A 21,660-nucleotide genomic window follows, 5' to 3' on the forward strand; every position below is an offset into this window, starting at 1 on the left:
CCAACAGAGTACCTAACCATGAGGCTAGAAGTCACTCCCCCTCTCTCTTAGGCCCAATATATACAAATACAAAGTGGCTTCAACAGAAAAGATTGAAAGAGGCCCACTTGAGAATACCCATTCGCTCAGTAGTTAGGACATTCACTGGGGATATGGGAGAGTGGGTTCAAGTGCCCGCTCCACATAAAGAAGAGTGGGGAGCTGAACCCATGTCTACTGGTTAAAAAAAGGGGGTGGCACTACCATTGCCGCCATTTCCCCCTCTGGCAGATGTGCTTTGTTCAGGCCCTTAATCCAGTAGGTGTGCTTTCAGCATGCCGACAATATTGGACCCTGTAGGTAAAGAAACTCCTAGTTTGTGAATTATGTTGGGGCTTAGGTGTGAATTAGAAGCTGAGTGTCAGGACTGATGTGGCTTTGCATATACCCACCAGAGGAAACTTAGGTGCCGAGGGAGTTTAGGCACCTACTAAGTTACATGGCAGCTAAGTAGAGGTTCTGAGGATCTAAATTTGTATTTAGGTGCCTAACATGCCTGTGAGGTAGTGCCTAAATCTTTTTGAGGATCTGGTCTTTAGGCACCTATCTGACTAAAAGTTAATGGGACATACGCTCCTAAGTGAGTGAGGCACCACAACACCTAAATACCTTTACAAATCTGGGACTTAGCCCATTAGGGGAGTGACCATAGAACTTCCTTTGAGGCACCATCTCATCAGCTAACTCAAGCTAGGAACTAGCATCAAAATCTGTGAACTAAGCATCTAACATTAGGTACCCGAGTCCATAATGACCTGTTGGAACCTGACTATTTCTACTTCCTTGCACATACTCAATGCAGGATAACTTTTGGTAATTTGACATGATCTTCAGCAATCATTTATTGTATAAATAAAGTGCAACTATTTGAAGAAACACGATTGTTTTGATATTTCTTCAACAGATTTAATTAATTCTCTGGATATTAGGAAAACAAGAAACTTTGCATGTTCTCTATGTCCTTCTTGACGATGAATTCTCTATCAACTAGAGAATATCTATTTTGGGGGGAGTTAGCAGTAATAGCAAGTTTTCTAAAAGGAAGTATAATTTAGCCTTCTAATATCAAACCATTGTCTAACTACTATCTGAGAGAATTAGTTTGCAGAGTTAATTTAAATTTGCTTGTTTTCAGACCTTCAGCTGCAGCTTTTAACATGGCAAGCTGAGCTCAGAATTGGTAATTACTGTACCAGATTAAAGAGACTAAACACAATTCAGTGTTAAATTCATGTCAAACTTGAATTAAACATTGTTAAATCGTAAAATAGACAGATGGAAATGTTAAGACCAAGGAGAAAATATCCATATATTTCCTCTGTTTGCATTATGTCAATATATAAACTTCTTGGAACAGTAAATGATACCATGCAGTGAAAGTAAAATGTAATGGGCCAAATCCTGCTCTTACTGAGGTCACTGATAAAACTCCTATTGACTTCAACAGTATCAGGATGAAACAAACAAATCGTGAAAATTTTGGTTGATTTTCCTGATACAAGGTGCTATGATGTCCACTGGATGAGATGAATTGTCTTATCTTAGGTAGATATCTGGTCCGTCATTGTAGTATCTGAGTGCCTCACCCTGTGAGGTAGGGAAATGCTATTACAGATGAGGAACTGAAGCACAGGGAGGTTAAGTGATTTGCCCAAGGTCACACAGAAAATCTGAGGTGGAGCAAGGAACTGAACTCAGTCCCAGGTTACTGCCATAGGTAATGGACCATCCTTCCTCCCAAATTCATAGAATCATAGAAATGTAGGACTGGAAGGGACCGTGATAGGTCATCTATTCCAATCCCCTGTACTGAGGCAGGACTAAGCAATATCTAGACCTCCCCTGCCAGTTGTTCACCTAACCTGTTCTTAAAACACTCCAGTGACAGAGATTACACAACCTCCGTAGGTAAATTACTTGATTTCTTTTTAGTAATATTATTTCTAATTTCAAAAACTGTTTGTAAATTCTAAAAGTAATTTGTACCTTATTGCTGTCACCATATAATTGAAACCTTAGTTATACATATTACAACATAATTTTCACTCAGCTTCTATTAGTCTTGCTTTATTGTTTATTCCATATCACTATATACACTTTTAATAGTTTATAGACAAATTGCCCAGAAAAACCAGCAACATTTTGTGTGCACTGTGCTTTTCTCTATTCTAATTTGTACATCTGGGAAAATTTCTCTCTCGTCCTATACACTGTTCATCTACAAACATGTTTGAAACTGATCTAGTGTGTTTGAGCCTGGGAAAAAAGTTACTGCTGTTTATTTACATCTCATATGAATCAAAAAAAGCTCCTTTCTCCATATGTCCATGAAGCAAGCAAGATGATAGGTTTTGTGGGGAGGAGAGGAATATAATCAGAGATTTTATTTAATTTTAACTAATTGAAGTATTAACAGTCTCCAGAAATCTTTGTTCATTAACTTGAAGGGCTCAGTCCACTCTCCAAAGGATTAAAAAATAAAACTATTAGAAGGAATCATTTCTTGCCTTTCTTAATGCATGTTTAATTTAAACTACACGGTGCATACCAACTGTATCTTTATCCCATTTATTAGATTTAAATGGAAAATATCTTAATCACACATATACATCCTATCCCTTCCATACTATGGAGACTGAAAATGGTGCATTTTCAGTTGAATTACCTGGCGAATGGTAAGGAGGCTCGCAAAGAAGCACTGCTCCAACACCCTCCCGTACTTTCACCTCATAGCGTTCCTCGGGTGGAAACGTATCAAGATCTAGATTAAAAAAATGGAGAATATACAATGTTTTTTCAATGTTTTAGGATTATTTTCTATATTCGGATTTAAACATAAGAGCTCCTTTAGAGATGAATGTAGAAATACATCAATGTTTGAGACAAAGTGCAGGGCCATACAGCCTGTTTTGCTTGCTTTAATACTAGCATCACCAACTGTAATGACTCTACCTGTTCTAACCACTGCAGTTGCAACTGCCCATAAAAAAAAAGAAATGTTGACTTTGGCTCTGATTCTCAGGTCCAGGCAAGCTGCATTTAGAGCAAGAACCCAAAGATGGGTAGGGCAAAAGTGGGGGATCCTCAGCTGGCTGGCTGAAACAGCAATATGATCACTTTGTGCCAGTGGAGCAGTGCAAAGGGTCTTCCGTAGAAGGGCCAAGAATCAGATCCTTTTGAGTTACACATTCTACAGGCTGTAGCATTGCAATAATGGTGGCCATGATTATAAGACAATCATGGTTTGGTTGCATGTCAGTTACTGACAGCAGATTTTATTTATTTATGTTAAGAGTGGTACTTACAAGCAGGGCAATAGCTACCTTACTTGCGTCACTTTCACTGTCGTATCTCTTATCAAATTAGATTGGGGCAGAGACTGTCTCTTTTACTAAGTGTTTGCATAGCACAAAGTACAATGGAGTGAGGGAATCCGGAATGGGTCTTCTAAGAGCTGATGGAGTCTAAATAAACAATAATAAAGTATTAAAAACTGTGCACAATATAGAGCCAAAGGAATCATCCAACCTAAATTCAGATTATTTCAACTCTCTTCCCCAGGCTGGTTCCAGGATCTAACTACAACTTAAGTTCATGAGTAGCAAGGCAGAAACAATAAGACTAATTAGGATTGGGATGCATACGCATTTACACAAAAAGACATCAGCATGGTTTATGAGCTACTGTAACTGAGAAGACAGTAGAATAAATACTGTACACATAGCAGGGGGACAACAAAATAATAGGGTAAGAGGAGAAGCAGATCTTTTTAGTGACTGCTTGTAGGACAAACATCATAAAAGAAATCTCTAAAGACCTCTGCTATTAATATATAAACAGGCCATCTCTTCAAATGTCTGAACACCACACTGTCTTGACTCACCTTCTAGCTCACAACTAATTCAACCAATTCTTATTTATGGTTGGTTCAGTATTGGTACAAACTAGATTTGCAATGAAATCTCAGCTAGTTAAGAACATAAGAACAGCCATTCTGGGTCAGACCAAAGGTCCATCTACCCTAGTATTTTGTCTTCCAACAGTGGCCAATGCCAGGTGCCCCACAGGGAATGAATAGAACAGATAATCATTGAGTGATCCATCCCATCGCCTATTTCCAGCTTCTAGCAAACAGAGGCTAGGGACACCAACCCTGCCCATCCTGGCTAATAGTCATTGATGGACCTATACTCCATGAATTTAGCTAGTTTTTTTTTGAACCCTGTTATAGTCTTGACCTTCATAACATCCTCTGGCAAGGAGTTCCACAGGTTGACTGTGTGTTGTGTGAAAAATGTTGTTTGTTCTGTGTGTTCCTTTTGTTTGTTTGAAATCTGCTGCCTATTAAAGTATATTTCTTAGATGAGGAATTGAACCCAAGCCGTGGCAGCAAGAGCACCAAATCCTAACCAGGGAGGACATACATTCTTAAACTGGCATGGCTTGGAATGCATGTATGTATGTATTCACCTAGAGCATGAAACAGAGGCCTTTCGTTTGTCAAAGTGGACTACTCTTCTCAAGCAGCTGGCCATATTATTTGCTTCTGACTTCACAACATGTAATGATGCCCCCAAACTGTTTTTTTCCTGGCTCTAAAATTTCACAATTTCTTGTGAGTTTGCCACTGTTTTTCATTCCCTCTTTCATCTTGGCATACTGCAGTTGTAAACCTATTATAGTGATTGTAAAAACTACTAGTGCTATGCATGAGTGGAAAATATAAAACAAAGTGATTACTACTTTGAATATGGCCAAAGTATGGTTTGAGGAAAGAAAAAAAAATCTAGCTGTCATTTCTTTAATATTTACTTTGATAATTTCGAGTTAAAATATGTAAATGCCTAACTTTATGTCTGGACTTTTTATTTATGGCGTGTTTTGGATAAATTTATGAAATTTAGGAATAAATCACCACAAATTCAAAGGCATAGAAAACAACTGGCAATTTAAATGCAAAACTAAATAAATTAGGTGTTTACTGAACTAGAACAGTCTGTGCCAGAGTGAACAGAGATGTCTGTACAATTACTGATCTATAACTGCACAGTTTCTTCCCACTTATGAAATGCTCTGAATGCTGATTGGCTCTGAGTGTCTGAGTTGCATAATAACTATCGTTATACTCAGTAATTATAAAGAATGTGAATCCTTGAACTCTAATTGGAAGATATCCTTTATTAACCAGAGTGCAAGATTTTGTATAAACACTTTACAGTTATAACTGTACAGTGATTATGGAAATGTCTTTGCTTGCTCAGTTTGGCTACTACAGTCCCTCTGCTATGATTTGGCTCCTGTTATTAAAATTTTCAATCCATTTTCCACCAAAAAGGAGGTAGTTCAGCTTCTGACTCTCATCAGTATAAGCCAAAAAAGCACCAACATTTTACATCAAAGAAGAAAATTCCCCAAAGCAAAGGAAGTTGTTGTGGGTGTGTGTGCGCATATGCAAGTATGTGTATGCATGTGTGTGGTAACAGCTGAAAGTGAAAATCTTTTTTAAAACTACTTTAAAAACTTTGATTCATTCCTCTCCTGGAGACTCAATTCAGCCCCACCTTGAGATCAATGATATTTTTGCCAATGTTTGCAGGATTTGAACGTTTGCTTTCAAAGCTCAGCATCCCTGGTATAAACTAGGGATGTAAATATCATTTAAAAAGTTAACCATTTAAATGATTAAAATCATATTGTTTAACCGGTTAAAGGGAGAGGGACTGGGGCTGCTCTGGCCAGCCCAGGGCTGGGGCTTACACCTCTTTAAAGTGCTCCACTCCAAGCCTGCAGCCACAGGCATCTGAAGTGTGAACTACTGGAATGTATGCCACTCCTTGGATATCAGTGGGAAAGTATGCCTACTGGCTAAATTCACCTTCACTACAGAGAAACGCTAATCCAGCCTTGTGTTTCTGCTAGAAAATGCACTGTGGAATATTTCTATTTAAAATACAGACCACACTTGAATCCAGATTTGTGAGAAAATCCATGAGTCTGGCTTCACTTTTAAATCTTTGGTCCCATAATATTAAATTTACTTTCATAAAACATTTTATGTAAGCAGAGTCAGGATAAGCCCTCCCCTGACATCTGGTGGTGAATTGCAGGGAGTGTGGAAAGAATTTCAAAAATTTCAAAGAGTGTGGAAAGAGATTTCGAGCATTTGCATTGGCACCCACCCCCAACTTAGCGTAAGCCCACAGCAGACTGGGATGGTTATTTTAACAGCTCTGGGATCTCCAATTTCTTTGTTATTGGGACAGGAGGAAAAAAAGTTTGTCACCCTGATTGTGTGAATGGGGAACTATGGGACTGCTTTGTGACAGAGATGACCCAACTTCAGTTGGGTGGCACTTGCTAAACATAGGACATGGGTTCCAAAACCCCATGAATTGAGAGAGGTTGGGGACTGGTGTGCGTACCTGATGGTATGGGCCCCTTTTGAGGGCCTGGAACACCAATTGCACATTCTCCTCTCTCCACTCTTAAAGAGTAGTGCTAATTTTGATTCCATTAGGAGTCCATCTAGAGACTGCTGAGTTGAGTTCATGTTGGGCCAACGGTGCACCAGCACCAGGGCTCCCCTACTAAGAGCTGAAATCACTGGAAGAGCTGAGCTGAGATCACTGAGTGCTGTGTTAACCAGTGGGGGAGCCTGAAGACCTATTGTTAAGCGGCTGGCAGAGCGGAGCAGTTTGCAGCGTGTTGGAGCAGCCCATGGAACAGTGAGCGGAGTGAAGCGGTTTGCAGGGACAGCTGGAGGAGCAGCACAGCTGGTGTGGTGGAGCGGGTCATGTTGAAGGCTGCAGCAGAACTCCATGGAGAGGTGGAGTAGTTGGCCCTGGTCCACATAGGATGTTAAGGGGCACCTTATGTGGACTCCTCCCCATTTCCACCCAAGCTGGGGGGGGGTAAAACTCTGCAGATAAACTCTTGAATTCTGGGGTGGCACTGACCAGAGACTTTCGGGTTGTTGGACTTTGGGGTAATTGGACTTAAGACCCTAAGGGGAAAAGGACATTGCCAAATGTACTTGGAGGTGAATTTTTGTCTATGGTTTGTGTTATAATCCTGTTTGTGGTGTTTCTCCAATGGGATGCCGCATTGTTTCCTTCCTTTATTAAAAGGATTTTGTTACACTCAGACTCTATGCTTGCGAGAGGAGAAGCATTGCCTTCTAGAGGCGTCCAGGAGGGTGTGGTATGTAAGTGTCCCAGGTCACTGGGTGGGGGCTCGAGCCGGTTATGCATGGTGTTATTAAAACAGAACCCCTGGATACTGAACCTGGCCCTTATTGCTGCCAACTCAGAGGGGCAGAAAGGTTACAATTACAACATGGAGTTTACATTAAACCTCTTAAACGAGTGATATTATTTACTAAAAGTGAAATACTGCCCTGTGCAGAGAGTGATCACAAGGCCTATGGAGCACTTCTCTTGCCTAAGCCCTTAATATGAGGATTAAGCCGTCCATAGGGCCTTGTGCAGGATCTCTGCACAAGTACAGATTTCACCCTGTGTTTTGAATGTACAAAATATTTCCAGGATAACATAATTTTAAGGGGGAAATTAAAAAAACAAACAAACAAAAACAACAAAAACCCTTCTCTCTCCAGCTGATAAAATCTAGCTATTTATGTTACCCAGATACATCCTTTTTTGGGTGACCAGATGTCCCGATTTTATAAGGACAGTCCCAATATTTAGAGACTTGTCTTATATAGGTGCCTATTCCTCTCACCCCATCCCAGGTTTTCACACGTGCTATCTGGTCACCCTAATCTCTCTCAACAAAGTATCTGTTGTTGACAGTGTGTGTGTAGAAAACACTGCTCCATCGTCTGAAGTTGACAGAAAAGTCCTCAGCAGAGCCTTAAATGTGGCATAAGGATTGCAGCATTCTTTTCACTATAAAATGACACATCATCCATCTTCAAGAACTTCCAATCTGTTTTGACAAGGATGACAGCTGATCATCATGTGAACCTATCTATATCTCTCTTCTGACAAGGGTTCCATTGTGTCTTAAAAAAAATTAGGACACTATATGCCTCAAGATTGTAGGAATTCCCCCTCTCTGGCTAAATAAGCTGTGAAACTCTCTTTACAGATATAAATGTAAGGCTTTTGAGATGGCTGTAATGCCAACAGCAGGATGAAGAGTACAAGCTGCTTTAAAAACTTCTTGCTGGTCTGTCGATGAAGGCACGTTATATCATTTTCACAGAGCAATACGATACAATGCAATGACTGTAAAATGCTGCAACAATAATAGTGAAACATTGACCATTTAAATCTAATCAGTATGTGTTTATCTGTTTTGAAGTATGTGCTTACATCCAAAACTTAGAGTAGCTTCAGTGCTTCGGACAGTTCCAAAGATATTCGATGCTATACAAACATATTTCCCAGCATCCTTTGATTTCTCTGGGTGATTGATAAGAAGTCTACCTCCCACAATACTGTAGCGATCCTTTGTTAAATCAATATCCCAGTTATTTAGTTTCCACCTATTAAAAAAAGAAAAGATGATGTGATGATTGCGAAACATCTACTAAAAAATTATTTGCAAGAAAACTCTTCATATATTGATTCACAACTTGCCTTTAATTGTAAATAACTGTATTGTATTCATGTATTACAATAAATGGTTTTATTTTAATTTTCCTCAGACAAGGCTCTCAAATTTGACCTGCCTTAATGCCATATAAACATGATGTATGGCAGTGTAGTTGTAGTCATGATAGTTCCAGTATATTAAAGAGACAAGGTGGGTGAGGTAATGTCTTTTAACAGAAGTTGGTCCAATAAAAAAAAAATTACCTCATCCAAATTCTCTCTCTATAAACATGATAGTCAGTCCAATTCGCAAGGGGAGAACCACCACCATCCGTGAGACTAAAAGAGCTATATGAGAGTGGGGCTGGGGGAGGGGGTCAAGTAGCTAAAGAAAACACCCACTCTGCACCCTTGGAATATGCAACAGAGTTAGTACCTAATCTCTACCAGATCCTCCCCCATACACTTGGGGATGTGTAGGCCAAGGAAGTTATTCTAGGCATAAAGTAATAGTAATGCCAGTGAAAAGAAGGTCAGACTTGTTTTAACATTGCCATTTTTTTAAACAACAAAATTGCTGGAGACTTCTACGCTCCCTGATTGCTAGAAGAATGACTGGGGCACTCTGCATAGGAGACTGGATGGGTAAATGGATGGGCCGGCTACTGCATTTGATTGTGCAGATGTGGCATTGCTGTTTTATTTCATAAAATTCAACCCCAACAAGGCAGGAACTCAGTGAGCCACATTCATTCCTAGTGTAACTCTACTCACTTCAATGGAATTACTCCAGAAATGAAAATGACCCAACACTTTTGAACTGCAGACACAATTCCATGGGAATGTATAGGTATTATTGTGTCCACCAGAGGGAGCCCATAATCTTGCTTGAAGGCAACAGAAACGAATTGAGAATATATAAAGCCTACAAAATTCAAAGTATGCACACAATTTCATACCAAGATCTACAGGCAAACAATACTTTTGAAAATCAGATTACTCTCTGTTTCCTTCTTCAACAAAAAGAACTATTGAAAAGTTGTGTTAAATGCAGTTACTGTTGGGAAGTTAAAAGTTAATTAAAAATTGATATTTGAAACCGAGAGAAAAATCATGTGAAGTGATTTTAATAAAAAATACATCCCTAACAAGATCAAAACTCAATAACTTTCAAACTGGAAGCATTTCCATAGCATCAGCAGTAATAAACAATAATAGTAATAGTAATAAAATCTTTAATTATATTAATGGGAATTAAAAGTTGTTACAGTATTTCATTCCCATGAAGAAAACCACATGTAGACATTATTAATAAATTATAAAATATATGCAGAAATATACAAGGGTAGCTATCACATACATAGTTTAAAACATGACAAAACAGAACATTCTGCACAAAGTGGAATCTGTGGCGAATCAGAGGAAAAAGTCATAGTAAACATGTTCTTCTGAACTTGTTAGTTTGAGGTCAGTACACAGTCACGTTTCCTTGATCCAGCTTGAATTTTTCTTTTTGTCTGAACACAATATTATTTATATTCCTTTGTAAAACAAAGTTACTCTATAATTAAATGTCATAAAAATAGGCCTTAATAGACTCATTCAAAATGTGCACAAACCATAACTGAGTGACCATGGGATCTTATTACTGTAAACACTGTCTCTCCTCATGCAGTTCCTCTAGCTGACCCCAATATTGCAAATACTTATGAGTAACTTTATGCACAAGAAAAACTCCTATTTAGTTCAGTGGAACATCTCATATGCTAAAAGTTTCCAAGGAGTGCAGGTCTTTTCATGTTAAGAACCATTGTTACACTCAATGTGTCACAGATAAAACAAACTGTAAGCTCTTCAGGACACGGGACACTTTTGTATTTATTCTGTAAAGTGCTCAACATGCTTTTGTGTGTCATATTAACAAAAATGTGGGGCCATGGGGCCTCCATGCCTATATATGAAGCTGGTGGCTCAGTTAGGGCCAATCCGGATGGAGGTAGGAAGTCTAGAGACCTAGAGACAGCAGGGGACGGAGAGCCTAGAGAAGGGCTCTCTGCCAAGAAAGCTAGCAAAACCTCTGAACCCAGAAATGTGGGCTATGGAAAAAGCCTGTATAGAGGACTCTGGATTCTGTAAAAGCAGCAAAGAGTCCTGTGGCACCTTATAGACTAACAGACGTTTTGGAGCATGAGCTTTCGTGGGTGAATACCCACTTTGTAGGATGCACGTAGTGGAAATTTCCAGGGGCAGGTATATATATGCAAACAAGCTAGAGATAACAAGGTTAGTTCAATCAGGGAGGATGAGGCTCTGTTCTAGCAACTGAGGAGAAACTGGTTTTGTAGTTGGCAAGTCATTCACAGTCTTTGTTTAATCCTGATCTGATGGTGTCAAATTTGTAGATGAACTGAAGCTCAGCAATTTCTCTTTGAAGTCTGGCCCTGAAGTTTTTTTGCTGCAAGATGGCCACCTTAAGGTCTGATATTGTGTGGCCAGGGAGGTTGAAGTGTTCTCCTACAGGTTTTTGTATACTGCCATTCCTAATATCTGATTTGTGTCCATCCTGGCCACACAATAGCAGACCTTAAGGTGGCCATCCTGCAGCAAAAACACTTCAGGACCAGACTTCAGGGAGAAACTGCTGAGCTTCAGTTCATCTGCAAATTTGACACCATCAGCTCAGGATTAAACAAAGACTCTGAATGGCTTGCCAACTACAAAACCAGTTTCTCCTCCCTTGGTTTTCACACCTCAACTGCTAGAACAGGGTCTCATTCTCTCTGATTGAACTAACCTCGTTATCTCTAGCTTGCTTGCATATATATATCTGCCCCTGGAAATTTCCACTACATGCATCTGACGAAGTGGGTATTCACCCATCAAAGCTAAGGCTCCAAAACGTCTGTTAGTCTATAAGGTGCCACAGGATTCTTTGCTGCTTTTACAGATTCAGACTAACACAGCTACCCCTCTGATTCTGGATTCTGTGTATTTGAGAAACCGGAGAAGGCAATATAGGAAGTGGCCCCAAGAGAAGCAGGTCAGTTGGAATCTTAGGGCAGACAACCTATGGCTTACACCCCAATTATCAGAGGTCTGAAGTAGAGGGATGGCACTTGTCACCTTTGTGGTGCCACCTTTCAAGGTGACAAGACAACTCCCTGAAACAAAGCTTAGAAGCCCAAGAAGGACATAAGGATATTTGAGCCCTATAGAAGAGTGAAGAATTGCCACACTTGGAGACAGGTAATGTGAACAAACTCCTGAACAAATAGGGAAGAGACCAGCATGCACCTGGTGAGAAGATCAGGAGAGCTAAAAATTGAGCTCAGGGAAGGACTGAAGGTTTTGTGTTGGACTACTGTTTATCTCCAAAACGGAGTGGTTGAAAGCATCACAGTGACCAAAAAGCCTAGGTAAGAGAGTTGGAGAGACAGGAAAATGAAGACATTGTTCTGAGGTAACTATACCAGCAGGTAAGAACATACACTGGGCCAGACCAATGGTCCATCCAGCCCAGTATCCTGTCTACTGGCAGTGGCCAATGCCAGGTGTCCCAGAGGGAGTAACCTAACAGGTAATAATCAAGTGATCTCTCTCCTACCATCCATCTCCATCCTCCGACAAATAGAGGCTAGAGACGCCATTCCTTACTGATCCTGGCTAACAGCCATTAATGGACTTAACCTCCATGAATTTATCCTGTTCTCTTTTAAACTCTGTTTAGTCCTAGCCTTCACAACCTCCTCAGGTAAGGAGTTCCACAAGTTGACTGTGTGTTGTGTGAAGAAGAACTTCCTTTTATATTTGTTTAAACCTGCTGCCTATTAATTTCATTTGGTGGCCTGTAGTTCTTATATTATGAGAACAAGTAAATAACTTTTCCCTATTCACTTTCTCCACACCTCTCATGATTTTATATACCTCTATCATATCCTCCCGTAGTCTCCTCTTTTCCAAGCTGAAAAGTCCTAGCCTCTTTAATCTCTCCTCATGTGGGACCCGTTCCAAACTCCTAATCATTTTAGTTCCCCTTCTCTGAACGTTTTCTAATGCCAGTATATCTTTTTTGAGATGGGGAGACCACATCTGCACACAGTATTTAAGATTTGGGTGTACCATGGATTTATATAAGGGCAATAAGATATTCTCCATCTTATTCTATATCCCTTTTTGAATGATTTCTAACATCCTGTTTGTTTTTTTGACTGCCACTGCATACTGAGTGGACATCTTCAGAGAACTATCCACGATGACTCCAAGATCTTTTTCCTGATTCATTGTAGATAAATTAGCCTCCTATCATATTGTATGTATAGTTGGGGTTATTTTTCCGAATGTGCATTACTTTACATTTATTCACATTAAATTTCATTTGCCATTTTGTTGCGCAATCACTTAGTTTTGTGAGATCTTTTTGAAGTTCTTCACAGTCTGCTTTGGTCTTAACTATCTTGAGCAGTTTAGTATCATCTGCAAACTTTGCCACCTCACTGTTTACCCCTTTCTCCAGATCATTTATGAATAAGTTGAATAGGATTGGTCCTAGGACTGACCCTTGGGGAACACCACTAGTTACCCCTCTCTATTCTGAAAATTTACCATTTATTCCTATCCTTTGTTCTCTGTCTTTTAACCAGTTCTCAATCCATGAAAGAATCTTCCCTCTTATCCAATGACAACTTAATTTATGTAAGAGCCTTTGGTGAGGGGACCTTGTCAAAGGCTTTCTGGAAATTTAAGTACACTATGTCCACCGGATCCCCCTTGTCCACATGTTTGTTGATCTCTTCAAAGAATTCTAATAGATTAGTAAGACATGATTTCCCTTTACAGAAACCATGTTGACTTTTGCCCAACAATTTATGTTCTTCTGTGTGTCTGACAATTTTACTCTTCACTATTGTTTCAAATAATTTGCCTGGTACTGAAGTCAGATTTACAGGTCTGTAATTGTCGGGATCACCTCCAGAGCCCGTTTATTGACATTACATTAGCTGTCTCCCAGTCATTGGGTACTGAAGCTGATTTAAAGGACAGGTTACAAACCATAGTTAGTAGTTCCACAATTTCACATTTGAGTTCTTTCAGAACTCTTGGGTGAATGCCATCTGGTTCCGGTGACATGTTACTGTTAAGTTTATCAATTAATTCCGAAACCTCCTCTAGTGATATTTCAGTCTGTGACAATTCATGCTGTTGAATTATGCTAACTGCAAATAAGTAAAAATATCACAGCAAGAAATACTCATATCTGTTATTGAGTGGAAAATAAGGCTGTCAGGTGATTAAAAAAATTAATTGCAATTAATTGCATGATAAAAAAATTAATCGTGATTCATCACTGTTAAACAATAAGATTACTATTTATTTAAATATTTTGGATGATTTCTACATTTTCAAATATATTGATTTCAATTACAACATAGAATAAAGTGTACTCTGCTCACTTTTTATTACAAATATTTGCACTGTAAAAAACAAAATAGTATTTTTCAATTCACCTAATACAAGTATTATAATGCAATCTCTATCACAAAAGTTGAACTTACAAATGCAGAACTATGTACAAAAAATAACTATATGCAAAAATAAAACAATGTAAAACTTTAAGGCCTACAAGTCCATTCAGTCCTACGTCTGGTTCAGTCAACCACTCAGACAAACAGGTTTTTTGTTTTTTTTTGTTTTTTTTTTTTACATGTGCAGGAGATAATGCTGCCCACTTCTTATTTACAGTGTCACCTGAAAGTGAGAATTACAACACAGGTGTTTGCATGGCATTGTTGTAGCTGGCATCACAAGATATTTATGTAACAGATGCGCTAAAGATTATGTCCCTTCATGCTTCAACCACCATCCCAAAGGATATGCATCCATGCTGATGATGGATTCTGCTCAACAACAATCCAAGGCAGTGTGGACCAATGCATGTTCATTTTCATCATCTGAGTCAGATGCCACCAACAGAAGGTTGATTTTCTTTTTTGGTCGTTCAAGTTCTGTCAGTTTCTGCATCAGAGTGTTGCTCTTTTAAGACTTCTGATAGAATGCTCCACACCTCATCCTTCTCAGATTTTGGAAGGCACTTCAGATTCTTAAATCTTGGGTAGAGGGCAGTACCTATCTTTAGAAATCTGATATTGGAACCTTCTTTGTGTTTTGTCAAATCTGCAGTGAAAGTGTTCTTAAATCAAACAGCATATGCCTGGCCATCATCCGAGACTACCATAATACCAAATATATGGCAGAATATAGGTAAAACCATGGAGCAGGAAACATACAATTCTCCTCCAAGGAGCTCAGTCACAAATGTAATTAATGCATTTTTTTAATGAGAATCATCAGCATGGAAACATGTCCTCTGGAATGGTGGTCAAAGCATGAAGAGGCAAACTTGTTTCTCTTAGCGGTTGGCTGAACAATAAGTAGGACTGAGTGGACCTCTAGGCTCTAAAGTTTTACATTGTTTTGTTATGGAGTGCAGTTATGTAACAAAAAATATCTACGTTTGTAAATTGCACTTTCACAATAAAGAGATTTCACTACAGTACTTGTATGAGGTGAATTCACAGAAGACTTGAAAAATACTATTTCTTTTGTTTGTCATTTTTACAATACAAATATTTGTAATCAAAAGTAATATAAAGTGAGCACTGTACACTTTGTATTCTATGTTGTAATTGAAATCAATATATTTTAAAATGTCTACATTCCCCAAGGTGTTCACCACATGAACAATCCTGCTGGTTTGGACTTTGAAGAAGTCATGGTGGTGAGGGGAGAAAAAAACCCTATTAGCCTCCACCATCACCATAAGAACACAAGAACTCTCTCTGTTACGAAGGATCAGAATCAGAATGAGTTGTCTAGCCCCAGTGTTCTAATCTCCTTTAAGTTCTCCATTCATCACAGATATTATGTATAATCAAGTGATTTGCAAGGACGATGGGGTGAAAATGGGCATTTGGAGGGTACTGTGTTGACAGTACAGTACAGTAGATGATTGTAATGTTATTACAGAAATTGACAGAATGGCTCAGTGACTCATCTGTGTTCTCCTTCATAAAACTCTTGACAGAAGAGTTTAAGTCTGTCAGTTTGTGAGGGAAGATGAGTGAAATGGGTCCCTCACCTTGAGAGGACTTAGGAGCCTGTCCCTACTTTGAAGGAGGTAGTTATCTGACCATGACAAGAATATAAATTACCATGCTCTCGTGACAAAAGATAAGCTCCTGAGTGTATCCTTTGATGTGTGTTGAGCCTATTGTAGAGACCCATGGAAGCCATGAGATCCTACACTTGCACAGAAGAATCAATCATCATGGCCTGGTTCATTAAGAATATGAGGTTTATTATGGTGAAACTCTAGACTAGAGCTGGTAGAAACATTAAAAAAAATTCATTAAAAAGCTTCTTAACTCCAGGACACTGCTATCCCTGATTTCAATTGAAAGGAAATGAAGGACTGTCTCGAAAGATCACAGCTAGGCTCCCAAAAATAAATGAAGAAACCTGAAAATGTTTCATGAAACACAATTGATATTTTCTGTTCAGGACTTCCCTAGACATCATTGCAAGTATAAGGAAAACTGTCTTTTTAATGAAAAAATGCACAAACTTCAACTCGTGTGTGTCTAGGAAGACTATACATCTACCTGCTAAACCATTCATTCATTCATTCAGAATCAGCAAATTATAATAGTTGAAATGTTTAGTGTGTGAAATGCCTGGCAAGCCCTGTAATTCAAAATCAAGCTAAAGGTTTACTTGTAAGTTGGAAAAGGGATTGCTCGAGCTCTGCAGTTCATTGAAACTTGTCCATCTGTAGATTCCTCAGGGTAGATGGTATCAATGGGTTGCTCCTCAAAAACTGGGCCATATCCTTTTCCATCCTCTGAAATAAAAATATAGGTTCACAATTAATAGATGTTAAGAAAGTAAATCTTATGCATGGCCATACTGAGTCAAACCTAAGGTCCATCTAGCTCAGTATCTTGTCTTCCGACAGTGGCCCATGAACAGAGAATGAACAGAACAGATAATAATCAAGTGGCCTCCCTCCCCCATTGCCCATTCCCAGCTTCTGACAAACAAAGGCTAGGGACACCATCCCTACCAATCCTGGCTAATAGTCATAGATGGACCTATCCTCCGTGAATGTATCTAGTTATTTTTTGAACCCTGTTATAGTCTCAGCCTTCACAACATCCTTGGGCAAAGAGTTCCATAGGTTCACTATGCATAGTGTGCAGAAATACTTCCTTTTGTTTGTTTTAAACCACCTGCCTCTTAATTTCATTTGGTGACCCCTAGTTCTTGTGTTATGAGAAGGAATAAGTAACACTTCCTTATTCACTTTCTCTACATTAGTCATGATTTTATAGGCATCATATCCCCCCTTAGTCATCTCTTTTCCAAGCTGAAAAGTTCCAGTCTTATTAATCTCTCTTGAATCAATTTACATCATCCACACCTATTCATTTTGTATTGATTTTCATTAAGAAACAAACAATAAAAAATACAAAAGACACACATTTTATAACATGCTGTGTGTGTGGATGCTGTTGGTTTGTTAGCCCTGCAAAATGAAGTCCTGCATGCATCAACAAAACAAGCACAATATGGACATCAGTGCTGGCTTCCTTTTACCACTCTTCTCTGGGTCATTCTTGCCCTGGGGTGAGGGAGAAGGTAATTTAGATTTCATTTCCATTCATTTCTCACCCGCTCTGCTGACATTACCAACTAGGGTGACAATTAGTGCCAGGTCTGATGGAAGTATTTGTCATTTGGACATATCTACCAGGAATGCATTTGAGACCAACTCATCTGACACAGGCCAACATACTTCCAGCACTGATAGTGAGGACATGTGAACTGGGACAAATACAAACGAGTGAGCTAAAGCTGAATAGTCCCTTTTCCCATGACCTACTGAATACCAAGGTTTTTGTATTTATGGAATCAGTCTTTACTTTATGGATAAAAGACTAATATGAAAGAGAATGAAGCTGAGCCTTCCTCTCCAAATCAAACTGTTCTCCTTTTTTTCAGGCCTCTTGGAAAAGAAAAATGATGTAAGATGCTGCAGGCAAAGGTAAATTTATCATTGTATATTCAATTAAATCCCAAAAAAGCTACGTTAAAAGAAAGTTAAAGTTGATGTGACATGCTTGCAATGAAAAGACTCACAAGTTAGGAAATTCCAGAATTAAGGTTCTCTGAGCAATTCACATTTTTAAATAGCTTTGTCCACCCCCATGCTCGTCCTCCTTCTGAGCTCCTGACCTCTTCACCTTTCTCTCTCTCTCTTCCCCTCCCTGCTCCCTGCATTCAAGTCAGGCTGCTTTCTCCCTCCTTCTCCACATTGCCAGGGCGCCAGCAGGGGCTCTTCATTTTGGTGACTGTTGACACAGTGGTCCCCAGCTGCTGGGAAGAGCAATGGCAGGGAATTTCCTGTCTAGTTCCTGGAGCCCTAGGATGTAGCATGTGCAAGACAGTCTGCAGTATGTGCATTTAGCTGCTGTGGGGGGAGAGCATGCCCAGTGCAGATGGAATGTTAAGAGATTTTAATTGACAAACTCTAATAAGTCTCTACAGAACAAAATGAGAACAAAAGCTGCAAGCCAGATACCAGAGCCATCTCCTGACCAAACAAAGTTCTTGCTCCAGAGCATGGAGGTGCTACAGCTTCTCTAATAAATGAGAAAATTGAATATCAGCTATTTCATTCATAGGACCTAGCCTCATCAGCCACACCATCAGGAGCTCGTTCACCTACCCATGTGATATATGCCATCATGTGCCCCTCTACCATGTACATTGGCCAAGCCCAGACAGTCTCTATGCAAAAGAATAAGTAAATTATATTTCAAATTTGAGTAAGTTATACGATTTCATTCTTCCTATTTGAGGCACTCTGTGCCAAATTCTGAAGTTGAGGGGTAGGATATTCAAAAGCGCTGAAATGTCTGAAAGGCCCCATTGAAAAGTCACAGGGATGTGTGTGCTTAAGTAACCTAGGCATAATTGAAAACATTTCTGCCACGCTTTGCCAGCAGTGCCCCATCCCTGCATGGCAGCTCCTCGGGCTGGCCAACTGCAAGCTGCGGCCATGCGGAAAGGCAGCAGCAACACAGTTGGGAGCTGCAGGGAGAGCCGCTGCTTTTGCTGCTGCCTCTCCCCACTGAGCTAACTTCTCAGAGCTGCAGGGAGGGGCTGCTGAGCATAAGAGGGGGCGCGCTGGGGTGGGGGTGACTTTAAATTGTGCCTCCCACAGTCAGTAGATACCAGTTGTCTATGTTACAGTATAAGATGGTCTATTTATGCGGTTTAATAATACATGAATTTTAAATAGTAGTATGCTGTAAAAGTAAGGAGAAAGGAAACCATTCTTCAGCTGCTTTGGCCATCTTTCCAGTTCTCCTCTGCTTCTGTGACAAGTCTCTCTCCTTCTTACCTGGATGTTGTTATAACAATTTGCACGACCACGCTGCAGCATACAGTACCTCTTTGGACCTGCTGCCAGTCGAGGCAGTGGAAATTTGTCACTGACTTCAAGTAGACCAGGATCAAGCTTTTTATCAGTATCTCGGATAGTTTTCTGCTAGTTTTCTAATAAAAATATTGGCCCAACAATGTGGGAATTAGGAATAACAAAAATACCATATGTGTATTATTGGACTTTTTGTGGTCTTATGGAAACACATAATTTTTATCAACCTATAACAGTGTGAATAGTAAATGCTGTGCACCAGCAGAGAGTGATCCTCTATCTATACACAGTTTAACACATTCCCAGGAGTAGTTATGCCCCTTTGCATTACTCAGCTAGTGTTAAGGGGTCATAATCCAGCCAGAAATCAGCAGCAGAGAATTCCCACGTCTTAAAAGGATCATCCTGCTGGTATCTAGGCAACACCCTGATGGTGCATCTAAGTGCAGTTGGGCCTTGAACCTCTGCAACCCCATCTCCCTATGTAGGGGCCATTTGTCAGGGGTGTGGTCAAGCACCACTCCGCTTCACTTGTAACCCTTTCGCTGATCAGAGGGCAACAACAAGGGCCAGGTTCAGTATCCGGGGGGTTTGTTTCAATAACACAATGCAAAACTGGCTCGAGCCCCCAGCCAGTGACCTGGGACAATTACATGCCACCCCCGGGTGCCTCTAAGAGGCAATACTTTCCCTCTCGCAAGCACGGAGTCTGAGTGTAGCAAAAGCCTTTTAATAAAGGAGGGAAACAATGCGACATTATGTTGGGGAAACACCACAAACAGGATTCATAACACGAACCAAGAGCAAAAGACCCACCCCTAAGTAAGTTTGGCAGTGTCCTTTTCCCCTCAGGGTCTTAAGTCCAGCAACCCAACAGTCACCCCCGCCCACACAGTTTCTGACCTTGGTCAGTGCAGCCCCAGAGTGGTTCTGGCGTCCAACAACCCAAAAGTCACCCCTCCCACAGTTTCTGTCCTTGGTCAGTGCAGCGCCCAGAGGTCAGAAATTCATCTGCAGAGTTTACCGCCTAGCCTGGGTGGAAGCAGGGGTAGGTATGGGGGGAATCTTACATATGCCACTGCCAGGTTGATGGCTGATTGCCTCGCCTCTCCGTGGGGTTCTGCTACAGTCTTCACCATGAGCTGTGCCTCTCCACCAGCCATCCTGCTTGCTGCGACTCTCCACTATAGCTGCGACTCTCCACTATCCTCTCCTCACCGCTAGCCATCCTGCTAGCCACTCATCAACTTGTCTTCAGGCCCCACCCCTACTTAATATGCTTTCAGTGATTTCAGCTCTTAGTAACTTCAGCTCTTAGTGATTTCATCTGTTAGTAGGGGGGGCCTCAGTGCTGGCGCACTCAGAACCACTAGCACAAAGTAGGTCTAATGCTTCAACCTAGGAATTAGTGGTTTCAGCGCTGCAGCATCTAACAAGACTTCTGAGTCAAAATTAGCTCTATTATTACACTGCAGAGAGAGGAGAGGCCAAAGTGGTGTTCAGGGCCCTCAGAAGGGGTCCATACAACCAGGTACACATAGCTGTCCCAGCCTCTCTCAATTCACTGGGCATTGGAACCCATGTCCCTTGCCTAGTGAGTGCTACTTAGCTGAGGGTGAGTCCTTCTGTCATAAAATGCCAAGTACAGTTCTACTGTCCTTGATTCACCTCACCAGGATAACACTTTATTACTCCTGCCCCAATAACAAAGAGACTGGGGATCCCACAGCAGTCAAAGCCACAGCAGCAAGCAGTCCATCATGCTAGGCAAAGAGGTTGTGCCCATGCAAACGAGATCAGCCCCTGAAGTCTTTTTCCACAGCTCCCTATCAGATGTCAGGGTAGAGCTCATTCTGACTCTGCTTACATACCAATCCTCTACAGTCTGAAGACCCCAAAATCACTGATGTAATTTAGAGTTGCTGGCAACAGCTCTGAGGGGTGTAGAGCCAGCTCTCAAAATATGAGAGCTGGAACCAGCTGTCTGAGGCATGCCCCTGCACCATCCACTCCCCACACTAAGCAGAGCTCTGGAACAGATAAGGATATGCCCCACAGAAGATGTAATTAGAGTTCACAGCTGTGGCATCTCAGATACCACAATGTGATGTGTGTGCCTAACTGGTTACTTTTAATGATGACCATAATGTGGTGAGTAAAGTTCAAAATTCTCTCTAACCTTTTCTAAATCTGCAAATAATATTTTAAAAGGCTTAACTGGTATTTCCTATCCTTATAATCAAGACTACCACTAGAAAAGATAACTTCAAGTAAAAGGCAAAACAAATAAAAAGTTTAACTGTGTCCCCTGTATAAATCTGTTTTTCAATTTTTATTTCCATTTTTTCTTCCCATCAGTTTCTTATGCCAGGAGCAAATTTCTTTACCTCAGTATTGTTTAGTTACGTAATTCCTGCTCTTATTAATTACATTTGCTGTTTCCAGATTTAAAGATTCAGGGCCAAATTCATCCCTGCTGTAATTACATTGACTTTCGTTTACTTATGCTAGGCTTGAATTTGTTATAATCTTTAATAGATAAAGCAGACAAATTCTGACTTGATT

At 40.3% G+C, this 21,660-nt stretch overlaps 1 protein-coding gene across 5 annotated transcripts in view; it reads right to left on the bottom strand.

Annotated features, from left to right (window-relative positions):
• Positions 1-21,660, bottom strand: part of CNTN1 (contactin 1) — a 441,096-nt gene that overhangs the window by 148,387 nt on the left and 271,049 nt on the right. For all 5 annotated transcript variants that reach the window (XM_030548963.1, XM_030548961.1, XM_030548962.1 and 2 more), the window contains 3 exons: positions 16,368-16,494; positions 8,376-8,548; positions 2,705-2,800 (listed from right to left, as the gene is read on the bottom strand). In XM_030548963.1, the coding sequence (XP_030404823.1) occupies positions 2,705-2,800; positions 8,376-8,548; positions 16,368-16,494 (396 nt within the window). The remainder of the gene's footprint in view (positions 1-2,704; positions 2,801-8,375; positions 8,549-16,367; positions 16,495-21,660) is intronic.

This window comes from Gopherus evgoodei, chromosome 1 (assembly GCF_007399415.2).
Source record: "Gopherus evgoodei ecotype Sinaloan lineage chromosome 1, rGopEvg1_v1.p, whole genome shotgun sequence".
In the NCBI taxonomy this organism is placed as follows: domain Eukaryota; kingdom Metazoa; phylum Chordata; order Testudines; family Testudinidae; genus Gopherus; species Gopherus evgoodei.